The sequence below is a fragment of the Urocampus carinirostris genome, chromosome 14 (genome assembly GCF_059441175.1).
Source record: "Urocampus carinirostris isolate Australia breed hairy pipefish chromosome 14, RoL_Ucar_1.0, whole genome shotgun sequence".
NCBI classification, from domain to species: domain Eukaryota; kingdom Metazoa; phylum Chordata; class Actinopteri; order Syngnathiformes; family Syngnathidae; genus Urocampus; species Urocampus carinirostris.
In genome coordinates, this window is record NC_142362.1 from 9,726,728 (window position 1) to 9,742,908 (window position 16,181).

Consider the following 16,181-nt stretch of genomic DNA (forward strand, 5'->3'; position numbering starts at 1 on the left):
CACCGATAGCAGCGTAAGCTATGCAAGGCATTAAACCTATTTAGGATAAGCAGTGTAGAAAATGGATGGAGCGATAAAATTGTTGTATTGCCCCGACAGGAGACTGGCTTTATTTCATGTTGAATATTTTTCATTCAAGTGTGTTGTAGTTTAGGAAGTAATCCCATGGCTCATTTTTTTAGGAACGATCTCTAAAGCTGTTCAGTAAAAACAAAAAATGTACAAAAGCATATTAACCTTTACAATAGATTTGAGAAAAGTTACATTCTTTGGAGAGTTCCACTCACGCGTATGAGAAGCTGTTTGAGGGGTAAATTATACTTGCTCTCAAACAAAACATCATACTCTCACACATGACAATTACATTTTAATGCAGACAGTCATACCCATGCATAAACACTACTATACTCTCATACATACCTCTATGCAATTATTCACACTACTATACTCTCACACATACCACCATACTCTCTTACACACACTTCTATAACTCTCACACATACTCCTATACCTTCATACACTCGTTACTACACCCTCTCACACTACTTTTATACACACACTACTTTCCACTCTCACACATACTACTGTACTCTTATACACACACTACAATGCTCTCTCACACTTATACTCTCATACACACTATACTATAATCTCATCATTACCATACACTCATACAAACACTATTTTACGCTCACACATATTGCTGTACTTCAATACACACATTACTATGCTGTCACACACATTATTATCCTCTCTCACATGTATACTGGGAGAAACTCCAGTTTGACGTCAAACTTTATAACAATTACACACAGATCTGAGTGCATCGCCGTGGTTACCTAAAGTAACCAAAGTAAAACAACACTAAGAGGTGATCATTACACTAGGTGTGAAAAATCCGATAGTAATAACAATTTTTGTGGTTTGTGTGAAAGAATATAATAGTGTGTTTTAGAGTCTATGTGTGAGAGAGCATAGTAGTGTGTGTCACGTCAGCTGACTGAACAAGGAAAATCACCCACATCTTCATTCACAACACATGTCTTCATCCGGACCTGCAGGGGTCAGTACAACAATAAACAAAAGTTTCAAACTTCCTGTAAGGTGACAGGAACTTCCTGATAGACAATAGCCATATACAGACTTCAAACCCAACATGTGCTCGAGAGACAATGCAAGCAAAGGTTTGTCGAGCAAAGCTTAATGAATCTAACAGCGAAATCCTCAGATTGATGGTCAAACGCAACTGGTTTTCAAACTGATAACTGATTGCTGATAACTGCCAACTCCCTGTTCACCCACTGATAAATCACTGTCAATTACTGTCAATCCGTTCATCACGACCTTGAAATTCAATAAAAACAAAGGGAGAAAAAGAGTTGTTCTTACGTGACCAAAACTCTTGCAAGTTGGAGTACAAAATGAGAACAAAATCAAACCAAACAACTAGTTAGTGTGAGAGAGTATAGTAGTGTGTATGAGAGATAATAGTAGTGTTTGTGCATGGGTATGACTGTGTCTGTATGAAAGTATAGTTGTGCATGTGTGAAAGTACGATGTTATATGTGAAAGCAAGTATGATTTACTTCTCAAACGGCCTCTCATACACATGCGTTAACCATTCACGCGCAATCAACACAGCACTTTCCATTAATCTGAAACTTCCTATTCGGATTTCCTCTTGACGGTGGCCTTCCCACAACATTTTCGGCTGCAGAACAAGCAGCATTTAAGAGTCACACACAGCACGGTTACGACCACAGCGAGCAGGAAACTGATAACATCCAAACTGTGGTACTGGAACCAGTTCAGCTCGTGGGCCGCCACACGAAGATGCGAGGCTCCTTTGTGTCTCATGACAAACTCGGTCCAGAAAACCGCCAGGTCCAAAGGCTCCACTGGGCGGTCCAGGTGGATGGCAGACAATTTCTTCATCTTCTCTTTGTAACTGTATAAAAGCAATGACTGTATTTTATTAGTGTATTACACAGACTCAGTTTAAACTAAGCATTGTAAATGACAAAAATTGAATACATGTAGCCATTATTAAAATAGTATATGAACAACGTAGAATAGAATATAGAATAGAATAGAATATACCTTTATTGTCATTGTTACAAAATGGGTTAACATATTGTGACAACGAAATTGGGAAACGTAAGTTCTGAACACAATACCAACATTAAATTTACAATGTATTTATTTAATATCCCCCAAAGTACAATTCGTAATCAGATACACCTTAAAGTTTTTTCCTTTGTCAGGCTTAATGGGCGTTTATTTTGTCTCTTCTTGATTTCCGTGCAGTTTTGAAACGTCGTTTCCATTTATTAGGGTAGAAAAATCCAAACCTAAGTAAAAGAGTAATTGCCCCCTCGAACTAATAGCAAGTTGAGACACTTTTGGCAGTGATTACCCGAATGTAGCGTTTACAATAAATGGTATTGAGCCTTTCACAACGCTGTGGAGTAATTTTGGCCCACTCTTCTTTGCAAAATTGTTTCCTATCCGCCATACTGGAGGGGACTAGCATGGACTGCCTGTTCAATTTGCTTTACAACTCACAACTTTTTGTTTACAAGGTGCGATATGCACTTTATGACTTATGTGTCCGCACTGTCTATTTATCTGTCGTACTGTCTACATGTGTGTCTTAGTGTAGTGTGTTCAAGCATTGTGTTATGTTTTTCTAGAAACCGAGGGCTGAGAGAAACGCAATTTCTATTCTCTGTTTTTGCTGCAGAATTGCACAATTGTGCACAAATTGATTGCTGGACGTTATCCTTCGGGATCTTCTGGTAAAACCTTGAATTCATTATTCAGTCCTCAGGCAGCAAAGCAGCTCCAGACCATCAGGCTGCCACCACTGGGGTTTACTGTTGGCATCATGTTTCTTTTTGTCATTTTTATGCCAGTTGTAACGTGATGCACACCTTCCAAAAGGTCAAATTTTTTGATTTATCAGTCCAAAGAATGTTTCCCAAAAAGTTTCGAGGATAATAAAGCAGCTTTTTGGCAAACGTGAGACAGTTCTGTGTGTTCTTTTGTGACAGCAGTAGTTTTTGCCTGGAAACTCTCCCATAGATGTCATTTTTGGCCAGCGTCTATCTTATAGTGCCTTTAACACTGATGGTAACTGAAGTCAGCTAGGCCTGCAGTTCCCTGGTTCTTTTGTCGCACTCCTAGAGGAATCTTACTTGGTCAACCACTCCTAGGACGGTTTGGCACTGTCCCCAGTTTTCTCCATTTGTTGTTAATGGCTCCGACAGTGGTTGGTTGGAGCCCTACAGCCTTGGAAATTGCTTTTTTAAATACTTTTTTTCACATTGGGCCTCATAGGCCTAGATTTTTTTGTGCCTTAATAAATGGAATCAACATTTTAAAACTGTGTTTTGTATTTCCCTGGTTTGTCTTTGTGTGATATTAAAATTGGTTTGATGATCTAAAACTTTTGTGAGTGATAAATATACAAAACACACAGAATTCAGGAAGGGGGCAACTACTTTTTCCTGCCAGTGTATGTTTCAGGACGGTAGATTGATTAAAAATAGCGTGATAATGAGATGAAACCTGATGCCTTTTCATATGTCATTTACATCCATAGTGTTCTATCTAGTGACTACACAGTGGATTTATCCTTATTATAATCATTATTTGCCTTGCTTGTTGGTGATAGGAATGAGTGGAGAGGTGTTGTAAAGGGATAGTGGGATGTTTAGCCATGAAAGTAAATCGGTCAATTATTAAAAAAAGTTAATTGATAAATGTCCCTACTGAGGATAAGAGGTACAGATAATGGATGGATGATAAATGTTACTAAGTCTTTTTAGTCCAAATAAATATAAATCACAAGACTTAAGACACTTAAATCCCAAAGCATTGTGTTTAGAATCATGAATTCAATGCTTTTTAAGACTTTTCAACACGTCTCTGGCGGAGACACGGGCATACACACCAAACAGGCGACTTCAAATCCGCATGAGAGTCATCTCACCTTTTGTCATTGATCATTTTCTGCAGAGCCACGAGCAACTTTTCCGAGGTGACGTCATACATGGCCAGGTTTTCGGCGACGCCTCGCGTAACCATGCGGTGCACGTTGTCCGGTTGGTCCCCAAACAGTGGAAACATCAGCATGGGTACGGCGTTGCACAGGCCTTCGTAGATACCGTGCGTTCCTCCGTGCGTGAGGAACAATTTCGCCTTCGGGTGAGCTAGAGAGTGGAGTGGAAAAAAACATTAGAGTTTAATGTATACATTCTTTATCCTTAATACTTCCTTGGTTGTTTACATCTACGGTAGTGTGTATTAAGGACAACAGTCAAAATTGTATCCATCCATATATAGTGTAAGTGTATGCTTTTGGAAGCCTTTGGAAACAAATGGCTTTTTTAGCGAGACTACTGTGGTCTTTATTTTTTTAAGAGCATTAAGCACTACATCCACGTCTTATTGTTCAGACAATGAGATTATTTTACCTTTATAATTATGAAGTATATAACAAGCAAGCAGGTTTGTCAGTTTTAATTTTATTTGTGTGGTCATTATTCTTTAAAAAGTTGGATATGATGAATGTATTTATAATAAATTACATTATACCAAGTGCAGCAATTAAGGACAAGAACCTGGGCCTTTAATATTCCACAAAAGCAAAGGACGTCATGTCAACACTACAAAGTTCATTTTTCAACCAAAATATGAAAGCCACAAATGATGCGATGCATACTGTAAAATGTGATACTCCAAAAATTTTGAACGAAATAGTTTTTCCCCAGTGATTTAGGATCTAGTATCAGTATTGTCACACGCACACCACTGCCCATCAATTCTAAGATCCAGCTCATCTCTAAAGAGCGGGTTTATACCGTGCATCGAAAAACAACGGTGACCAGATGATGAAGGTGCTGTATCTCAGTCAGATCAGGAGGCTTGTCTTGCTAGTGGTAACCAGGAAAACCAGTATCTGTTTTGTGTGGGGGAGCAAACCCGTACCCGAAAACAACGGCCTGGAGAAGGATGGGCGCCACAAGGCTGTACTTGCCCAAGACACACCACATGAAGTAATGCTACTACGACCCAGGCGGTTAAGGACCCCTGAAGTTAAAAAATGAATTAATAAAATGTGGCTAAACATAATAATCACAGTTCACGGATTGTAGGGGGAACCATTTCTTTTGGTGTGTCTTGGGCAAGTACAGTCTGGCGGTGCCTATCCCTCTCCAGGGCCTCCAAAAATAATAATGTAGAAATAATCTATAAAAAAGGCCTTTCTTCACTAGTATATCATTGTGATCATTTTAAATATTATTCAGCGTATTTTAAGATTTATTCTAAGAATAGTTTTTTTGTTATGTCAAATCTAAAGAGTATCCTAAAAAGAGATAAATGATCTGCCATACTAAATATTTGTGCTTATAAATTGTTAACCTTATTACATTACATTTTATCCTGGTTTTCTAGTAAAATCAGGAAGAAAAAAGATAAAATGAGCAAAATTTGTTGAACAAAGGATGTGTTCTTTTACAGCGCAAATAAAAAAAGAAAACATGCAATATATTAAAATCACTTCAAATGAGATAGATTATCTGTTCATTTTGAGTATTTTCTTTTTTTACTCCACTAACCATTAACTAGTTTTTCTCTTAAAATAAGAGAATAGTCATCAAAATGACTTTTTAATTGAAGTCACTTCTTTAGCCCACATATTAGCTAGTGTGATTTAGGTTACATAATGCAATTTACCTAAAAGGTCGTTCTGGGGCAGCCACTTCATCAGTTTGACATTTTCCGGCACGTTCTTGAGTTCAACTCCGGTATAACGCCACAAAACCTGAAACACGCGCACACACACCTTTATCAAATATGTATCCAATTGGTTTATTTGAGTTACATGGTGCAGTGTGTTTAGTGAAAACATCATGTATGATGTAACCGGTGCCGTTTACCCTTTGTGGAATCTGTCGGAAAGCCTCGATGAACTTTTGCGCTTTCTTCTCCGGCATTTTGGCCACCATGGAGCCCAACGTGAAGACGATAAAGCCATGCTCGCCTGAGCCCTCCACAAACTCCTGCAAATCCTACTAGGACCACACAAGGCGGCATTGTAAGCACATGAAGCAGAATATAAGTGTATTTTGCAAACATGCTACTGGAAATCAGGATTAGTATGCACTGGACTGAACAATTTAAACTAGGCGCATTATATTCAGTGCACATCCACTCGGGATTTTGTGCCTAACTGGACAAAGTCCAAATAAATTCTTGGGGCATGTAACACAAGTGTCAACATTGGAAAAAAACAACTTTTTTTAAACAGCAATTTTATCTGATAAACAGGCAAAAGGGATTAAAGACAATCCCTTAATCCCAAATAACTCTTACTATAGACTTTGAGATGTTTATCTAGCTTTTAGTGAATTAACTACTCAAACAGTTTTTCTGATTAAAATAAACATATGGGTTTGTACTTTGTACTAATTTTCTTTTGATAAAACTATGACTGAAGGTACTATAAAGTGATTATTTGACCACTAGATGTGACTGTGTTGTGTAGTCCAAACACTAGTATACTAGTGATCCCAAGAGCCAGGAAGAAATCCGCAGGTTCGAGAGTGATCTTAGTGAAGAAAGGCATTTTTTATAGATTATTACTACATTACTATTTTTGGAGGCCCTGGAGAGGGATAGGCACCGCCAGACTGTACTTGCCCAACTGAGACTTGCATTGCAACCTCAGTGGAACTGTTTAAATCTAGCCTTAAAACACAATTCTATTCAATAGCTTATGAATGACCGATATTTCCTGTTGACAATATCTGTGTATTATTTGTTCTTGCAACATCTGCTGCAGCTTGGTTATCCTGGAAGGGGGATTACTGTACCTCATGTACATTCTTCATTCACATCATGTTGAGGTTTTGAGTTTTTCCTTGCCCTCATGTAGGTTTTAGATCAGGGGATCGTGAAATCATAGTCTGTAGTTTGCAATAATCTGTGGCCTGTGCAGCCCTTTGAGACTCCTTGTGATAAAGGACACTCCATTGACCAAAACGCAACATTTTTCTTCTTTTTTTTTTGCTCAACCTTTTACAAAGTTTTTGGTTTTTGAGTGTACACGTAGCAGTAAGATGGTGGACAATCATGTCAGCTCCCTCTAAGCGAGCCCTCATGTCAAGTAAAATAAATACAAATTTCTTGACCTATGAGTATTTAAGAAAATACACAATCATATGATAGTTGATGTATATTTGCTTAGTATTTAAATCACTTGTCGGGTTTTTTTGTGAATGAAGTTTTATTTTAGTACTATTAGGTACAAGATATTCCACAATATCTTTTTAAATAGTGATCAATACAAACACCAGATATGGCAGCACGGCGGCACAGTGGTTAGCGCGTGTGCGGCACAGTTCTGAGGTCATGAGATCGAACCTCCTGTGTGGAGTTTGCATGTTCTCCCCGTGCTTGCGTGGGTTTCCTCCGGGCACTCTGTTTTCCTCCCACATTCCAAAAACATGCATGTTAGGTTAATTGGCCGGTCCAAATTGTCCCTAGGTGTGAATGAGCGAGTGAATTGTCTGTCCCTGTGTGCCCTGCAACTGGCTGGCAACCAGTTCAGAGTGTCCCCTGCCCACTGCCCGAAGATAGCTGGGATGGGCTCCAGCACCCCCGCGACCCTACTGAGGATAAGCGGTGCAGATAATGGATGGATGGATGGTCAAACACCAGATACCAATACCGTTCGTAATCAATTCAATTGTTTTCTCTGTGCAAAGACTGATATTCTTGAAGTAATGCGATAAATATATACATTATTTCACTAACATTGTATTCATTTATTAAACATTTTAGATCCCTTTAATTCTATGTCCCTAATTCTTAAATGACTACTACAAGGCAGCTGATACTTGTTTTGTCTACCATTGCAATTATCTTGGTGTCAGCACTGATATTGTATTGCTACTCGTCCTTCCCTTACATTTATATAATTTCTGTTACTATGTTGAATTCTCTTCCGTTCACACTAAGGTCTAAAATTCACATCCAATGCTATGCAATGCTATTTTATGGACCAATTTAAGGGCATGTGTCTTTGTTTTCTTTTGGGGGAGGGGCCAGCAAAAGGGCCTCACTGCTGGTGCTATGACCACCACTGAAGGTTCAAGGCTGAACTTGTAAAGAGGAAGCGAGTGCCTTAGCGTACATAGAATGCCTTAAGTAATTCCAGATGTGGCACGTCAACTGCTTTCGTGGTTCGAAAACTCACCGCCGGCAAAGGTTGCGGCTTTACGCAGTTGATCCCGCCGATGAAAACCATGTTGGGCATCACAGGTTTGGGCCATTCCATAACAAAATCGTTTCTGATCAGCCAAATAGCGCCGTGGCTCAATAGTTTCTTGTAGGTCATGCTCTCCTCCACGTACTCGCTGACCAGCTCGTCGAATTTAGCATACATGACGCCGCACAAGTAATACTCCACCAAAGCCAGGATGTTGTTTTTGACCCTCTGTGGAAAAGTCATGACGTCCGTGTTCCCGGAGTAGAATTTCGGAACGTAAGACAATGGAACCGGACACTGGTTGGCCTTCAAATCGATTTCACATGGGAGTCCGCGCGTGAAGTAAACAACCGGAATGTCAAAGATCTGTGACAGGATGGAGCCGCAGGGAAGGAAAGGATCCGTCAGAACCAGATCGAAGCCTTCATCCTTCAGCTGACTCATCAAAACCTCGTGGTCGAGGAGACTCCTGCAGCCTGTGGCCTGGAACGTTGTAAAGTTGACCAGCAGCTGCACGTTGAACATTAAATCGGTGAACGACGGGGCTTTTTCCAACACGCTTTCCTGGAGGAGGGTGAATGAGCCGTCCAGCTGGTCTTTGGTGTAGGGCACTTTGTATGCCTGAGTCCTGTAGTTCTCCGGGCTGTTCATTAGTAGGCTGTTTTCAGGAACCAGGACCACCACCTCGTGTCCTATAAGGGTTAACTCCTTGGCTAAGATCTTCATGCTCAGCCAGTGGCTCCCGTCCACGGGAACAACCAAGACCTTCCCCCCTTGGGCAAGCCCCGGGAAGAAGCAGCAGAGGCCGGCTAGCAGCCCGAGCGCCGAAAGCCACACCCCGGAGCTCATCGCCTTTCTCTCGCTCCAGGCAAAAGTGAGGAAACAAGAGCTGAGGACGGAGCATAAACTTTTTCCGGCAGAGGTGTGTGCGTGTGTGAGCGAGCTTGCCGTCCCATGAAACTGTTTTATCAGGCGTCCGCGGGTTGTGACGTAATCAAAACAAGATGGAAGATTCTTTGGTGTAAGATTACACCAATTAATCATTTGCTTTGTGCTTTTATTTTGTTCCTCCATATTTAGAGGACACATATGATTTTGAACCCTTTCACAAAGAAAAGTTTGCTTACTATTATATGTTATCTTTGGCCTTTTCTTATTTAAGAGTTTATTATGTTTTTTAATATTGGACACCTGCAAAAGAGATTGCATGGGATGCCAGTTTTGATATTGACTATTATTGTGCACTGTTGATTGTTGTTTTGACTTATTATGAACGGTTTTACATCATTATCACTATCGGCTTATCATGATTCTATTCTTTGATAACCATACCCTTTAGGGCGGATCTGCTTCTTTAACTCTGGAGATTTTATAAAAAGAAAAGGCTCAGGGAAGGACCTTTTGAACAAGTTAGATTTCCTTATCTGGAGTCTTGTTTTCTTTTTCTCCTCTTATGTTTTATAATTGATCACCTACAAAATAATTATTATTAGATAGGATGCCTTGTTCACAAAAAAACACACCTCCTTACAGTATAGAAACCCACTAATGGTGTGTTCAAAGACTAGTTATGTAGTATGAAATTCCTATTGTTAAAGAAAACGGTAACATTTTTTTCAGTCATGCTCCAGATGTTTCACGTTGAAAGGAATACTGTGTATTACTTGACTGTATTGTGCATTGCAACTGAAAACGAGTGCTAGCACAATGAGGAAAAGAAACTATGGAGACTAAAAGTGACCAAACCGCATCATTTGTCTTCTCATTTCTTTTTTGGGCGACAGGTTTTTGGTTTCGGTGAGCCTCACGTCATGTAAATTTCTTGACCTTGGTGTATTTTTAGAAATGCAACTTTGTTTCATAGTTAATTGCTTATTATCAAAATCAGTGAAGTTTTTATAGCACCAGGAGGCACTAAAAATACTGTGTAGCCCTTTGAGATTTCTTGTGATTAAGGGCTATTCAAATAAGTATGACCTAACTTGACACACTGTCCCTTTAAAGTAGAACGCCTTACTCACAAAAAACACACTTCTACCCGGCAAAGCACCCACTGTCTGTGTCTTCGAAGACTAGTCACGCAGTCTGAAGTTTTGATTGTTTAAAAAAAAAAAAGCCTCTGGCGTCTGAAGTAGACCTAAGATTTATGGCCCGAGCCCGAACCCGAACCCGAGGCAATTTCGGGCCGGGTCGGGCCTGAAATGTCAGTCATACGGTCGGGTCGGGTCGGGTTCGGTCCTGCTTTTTTTTTTTTTTTTTTTTTTTAAATTAATTAATAATTATAAATATATGTTCATTAAAAATATATACTTAAACTATGTATGGATACTAGACCAAGGAATACTTGTTATAAAATAAATAATTTGGATAAAACGGAGAAGGAGCTGTAATTGCTTTTAACGGAGCCAGAGCATGCTCTGTGCGCGTGACGTGACGTGAATGCTGTCCTCTTAATAATCTTCCCCTCCGCAAATTCGCGTGATTTTGGCCTGGTATCCCCGATATGGAGTCGGACCAACAAGAAGTTAAGGATAAACTCAAGAGAGGAGAACTGACGAGGAAAACGCACTCTAACAAACGCATTTTGTAAAATACGATCGCGCTTTATTGTTTAAATAAACGCGTTATATAGACTAGAATCTCCCAATTATTATAATTAGCTCGCTTTATTTTGTTTTAAAGCGTATTATATAGAATACGATCGCTTTTGTCGGAAGCGTACATTGACGTTGGTGACATTTTCATCCGCGTTAAAAAACGCAATTTGTAGAATACGATCGCGCTTTATTGTTTAAATAAACGCGTTATATAGACTAGGATCTCCCAATTGTTATAATTAGCTCGCTTTATTGTTTTAATAAGCGTTTTATATAGAATACGATCGCTTTTGTCGGAAGCGTACATTGACGTTGGTGACATTTTCATCCGCGTTAAAAAACGCAATTTGCAGAATAAAATCACGCTTTATTGTTTAAATAAACGCGTTATATAGACTAGGATCTCCCAATTATTATAATTAGCTCGCTTTATTGTTTTAATAAGCGTTTTATATAGAATACGATCGCTTTTGTCGGAAGCGTACATTGACGTTGGTGACATTTTCATCCGCGTTAAAAAACGCAATTTGCCGAATAAAATCACGCTTTATTGTTTAAATAAACACGTTATATAGACTAGGATCTCCCAATTATTATAATTAGCTCGCTTTATTGTTTTAATAAGCGTTTTATATAGAATACGATCAGGGGGGGGGGGAATTTGCATAGGAGTCGGAAAAGGGCACAACACGTCAACACCCCCTCAATGAAAGTGCTGCGCTAAAATCTTAAGGACGTACTACTACTGCTGCTGTGGATTATGGCCCAATGATCAAGTCGTCAAAATGACGGACGCCCTTAAATGTTTTCGCTACCTCAAAAAAAAAAAAACGTCAATGACAGATTGTCGCTTAATGTAACATCTGCAGTGCAGACACAAAAATATAAAAGATGTAAATGTTTATACAGTTTTATTTAACTTAGGCCTAGATGTTGTAACAAAAGGCAGAGTTTAATTTGTTATCATAAATCACCCCTCCTTATAAATAAAATATGTAATTTCGGGTCCCTTTCGGGCCGGGCCAGCAAATCCAGTTAATTAGTCGGGCTCGGTCCGGGTCGGGTTTAATACCCCTCGGGCCTGCGTCGGGCTCGGGTGCTTTTTTTTGGCCCGATCTTACCTCTAGTCTGAAGTACATTATTTTCCAGTCACACTCCAGATGTTTGTCATCCAAGAACTTCTTTCTTATTCTTTTTTTTTTCAAATGAGCTTTGCTTTCTAAATGCAAATTGTTTTACTATCATGAGCATGGCTGAAATCCCAGTGAAGTGTACTGAGAATTGTTCGAAACATTTGCAGTCAAGCAATTTACACAAAATGGAAGAGGGCAGTGCAAATGTGATGTACAACATGTTGATTGTGTTTTCAGTAAGGAATTGCGACTTTAAAATGGCCCAAAGCTTGAAAACGTTGATTCAAGGGATTATGTCTCCTTTAAAGACACGCCTTCCTTGTTTACTTACTCAATTACAAACGTGTATTTGCACTTCAACTTGCAACTCACAACAAATAAACGACCACGAGTTACAATTCCCGTGTCAAATCATACTTTCGCACCATTCAAGTATCAAGTGTTCTTGTTTGCCTCAGAGGATGGCAAAAGATTTGCAAGTCATGGGAGCTTTTGAGCTTATACAACCGATTTGTGCAAAAGGGTGCAAAGTTTACTTTGTGCGTGCCTTTACTCCACCGCCCCTTGAACGAGTGCGCTTGGCGGTCTTATCGCGCCTTTTCCCCCCTGGGCAATCAACAACTACAAACTTTATGTTGTCACATTGACAATGGCCTGAAACACAACTCTACACGTGAACTTATGAAGGCAATTCCAACAAGGAAAATCATTTAAAACCAAAACAAGTGCAAGAATCGTGCAAGCAAATTTGCTATGAAAACAAAACAAGAGTATTGCAATTGAAAAAGAAGATGTGAGTATGTAATTATTGCGTGTCAGTTACGATTCTAAAACATTTGTCAATGTATGATTGAGACTGGCTGGCAACCAGTTCAGGGTGTCAACTGCCCGAAGATGGCTGGGATAGGCTCCAGCTCCCCCGCCACCCTACTGAGGATAAGCAGTGTCAGATAATGGATGGATAGTCTAAAATAGGTTAGAAATATAAATTTCTAGAAAATCACTATGACCTATTACTGGTGAGCTATTTTCACAAAGTTCAGGTGTCGGTAACCCCTGTAATTTAAGGGTTACCGCAAGCTGCAGAGAATTTGGGGATTTTAAATTTGATACCAACAAAAAGAGTTGGACTTTTACATTACAATTTATTTTTTTTCTCATAAAAGTTGTTTATCCTAAGTTTCAGTGATGAGCAGTCAGGTGAAGCAAGCTGTCCATCACCCTGTCATCATGGAAGCAGACCATTACAAATTAAATGGTTATATTATTTCAGTTAGTAGGTTCTTTCTCATTTCCTTTCACAATTTCGGGAACTTTTTTCAAAATTGCTGAATTCTCACATTATGCTTTATTAGTGCATTCAGTATGTACAGTGTTATTGTGCTGAGTGTCTGCAAATGCAGAGTGAGGCACGCAATTCTCTTGCCTTATAGGACAGGGCAATAATGAGACTAAGGATTATTATTTGCAGCACACTTCAGCACACTGATACTAACACACAATTTGTGTTAGTATCAGCAAGCTAACAGCAAGTCAAGCCATCCAGTATTTGTTGTTCTCAGTTCATGAAATTTTTACATTATGGGTGATTAACTCATCTCATCTCATCTCATTAGCTGCACTACTTATCCTCAGTAGGGTCGCGGGGGTGCTGGAGCCCATCCCAGCAATCATCGGGCAGGGGACACCCTGAACTGGTTGCCAGCCAATCGCAGGGCACACAGGGACAGACAACTCGCTCGCTCATTCACACCTAGGGACAATTTGGACCAGCCAATCCACCTGAAATGCATGTTTTTGGAATGTGGGAGGAAACCGGAGTGCCCGGAGGAAACCCACGCAAGCACGGGGAGAACATACAAAACCCGCACAGGAAGTCCGGTAGCTGGATTTGAACCCACATAGGAGGTTCCCAAGACCTTAGAACTGTGCCGCACACGCGGCCCGGATGATTAACTATTTATTAATATTCTTTTTCAAAAGGAGCAGCACCAAGGGCGTAGCTTTGGCATGAAAAGAGGGGATCTGTCCACACCAATATTGAGCAATCATGGTTTTGTCCCTACCGATATAATGTGATCACATGAAAAAAATGTCACCACCAATGCCAAGACCAATCCTACGCCTTTGGCATTGATCTGATTATACATTGCTTTCTTGCTCTGCTAATCAAATAAAGAATAACATTCAGGTTTATTTATTTGTAAGCAGGTTTGGGCAGTAAAGGAATACATGTTAAGATGTTTTTGTATTCTTTTACAGTTCCATAAAAAAGACGTAATCAAATTACAGGTATATTTATAAAAAAAACAATTGTTTTGCAGGATTACAGTTTTATTTATAAGCAGTTTTGTTGCACCCTTCAGAGGAAATGTTTTAAGTCAGTTTTTTGTTAATTTCCTAGTTTGCACTAGCTTTTTTTTATCCAGTTTCATTTTTGCTCAATCCAATATACTCACTGTTTTTGTTGGACTACAAGCAAATACTTTCTCGGTTTCCCCTCTTTCTTTTTTAAGGTTACATTGTTCATTGATCTTAAACAAAATTGAGTAAATGTAATCATATATAGTTTATGTGGTCTTTTATGGGCATATTTTACTTTGGAGTAATTCAAAAGTAATTGAAAGTAATTAAGTTACATTACTGCAGTATTATAAAGATTCAGACTCAGAATATTTATTGACATTGTCAAAGAGCAAGAAAACCTGAATTTGGGGCATCCAGTCGTTTGTTCACAGTTAAGAGAAAATGCAAAGATCCACTGAATAAATATCCAGAAAAATTATTGATAATAACCTAATAACCAGAAACAAACGTGAAAAGTGCAGACATAGTACCATAAAAATAGCAGCATAATTAAATCAATCAATGTTAAAGTGCGGGGCAACACGGCGGCACAGTGGTTAGCGCATGTGCGGCACAGTTCATGTCTTGGGAACCTTCTGTGTGGGTTCAAATCCAGCTCCAGACTTCCTGTGCGGAGTTTGTATGTTCTCCCGTGCTTGCGTGGGTTTCCTCCGGGCACTCCGGTTTCCTCCCACATTCCAAAAACATGCATTCCAGGTGAATTAGCCGGTCCAAGGTGTGAATGAGCGAGTGAGTTGTCTGTCCCCGTGTGCCCTGCGATTGGCTGGCAACCAGTTCAGGGTGTCCCCTGCCCACTGCCCGATGATTGCTGGAATGGGCTCCAGCACACCCGCGACCCTACTGAGGATAAGCGCTGTAGCTAATGAGATCATGAGATGCGAAAGTGCAATTGTGCCGACTGTCATGATTGTTCACTCAGGAAGTATGATGGAAAAAGTGAATCTGAATCTGAATTCTATTATGGTATTTGAGTACATTTTTCCACAGGTAATTAGTAACTGTATCGGAAAAAATTCTAAAGTAACCCTCCCAACCCTGTTTGTAAATCTGACTGTGCCTCGCTACACACGAACCTCACTGCACTGAGGGACCCCCTCCTGTTCTCCAAAGATCTTGAAATAACAATCCCACCCCTTCCTTGAATGGCCTCCATGTGTTTTCCTCAAACTCTCAAATTGCATTTAATCCTAAATCACGCTAATGCACACAAATGCATGCACTACCCCATGCAAAAACTCACGCACATTAAGATGCATAAAAGTTGTGTGTGTGTAATACCTTATATCGGGTATTTACAAAGTAAGACCCGTGGGCCAGGTAGGGCCCGTGATAAAAAAATTGACTGGCCCGCGGCTTCTGACACATTGTTTTATGTCAGGAGGTTGTGGTTTTCACCAGGAAACTATGATAATTTTCTTTGCTCCTAGAAGCATTACCCTTAGTACATAACTGTATTGACCAGACAATAACTCTTCTGGCAATACGTAGGTCACTGGCTCCTACCTCAACTCCCAACCAATAATTAAGTTGTTTTCTCTCTAAATACTTCTCCGGAAATTTAATATCTCTGGGCAATCCCAGAAAATATGAGCAAAATCCCCCAACCCACCCACAGTTCCGCCAACATAAATTGGATGGATTCTTATATTTTGAAGTGTATAGAAGTATCACATTTTTACTTTCCATTCAAACTCCTTCCATGTCTGACTGCTGGTTATTTTGTGTCCATCTATCAAAGTTTTCTCCCAAGTGTCATCTTTACTCACTACATTAGCTTCCAATTCCCATTTTTCCTTGACCTCCATT

At 39.7% G+C, this 16,181-nt stretch overlaps 1 protein-coding gene across 1 annotated transcript; it reads right to left on the minus strand.

Annotated features, from left to right (window-relative positions):
- Window positions 1-282: 282 nt before the first annotated feature.
- Window positions 283-9,230, minus strand: LOC148352595 (UDP-glucuronosyltransferase-like). Its single transcript, XM_088353615.1, has 5 exons — window positions 8,267-9,230; window positions 5,946-6,077; window positions 5,743-5,830; window positions 3,995-4,214; window positions 283-1,948 (listed from the first exon to the last, which is right to left on the minus strand). The coding sequence occupies exons 1-5, from the start codon at window positions 9,125-9,127 to the stop codon at window positions 1,666-1,668; spliced, it is 1,584 nt and encodes a 527-aa protein (XP_088209741.1). The 5' UTR covers window positions 9,128-9,230; the 3' UTR covers window positions 283-1,665.
- Window positions 9,231-16,181: the final 6,951 nt, after the last annotated feature.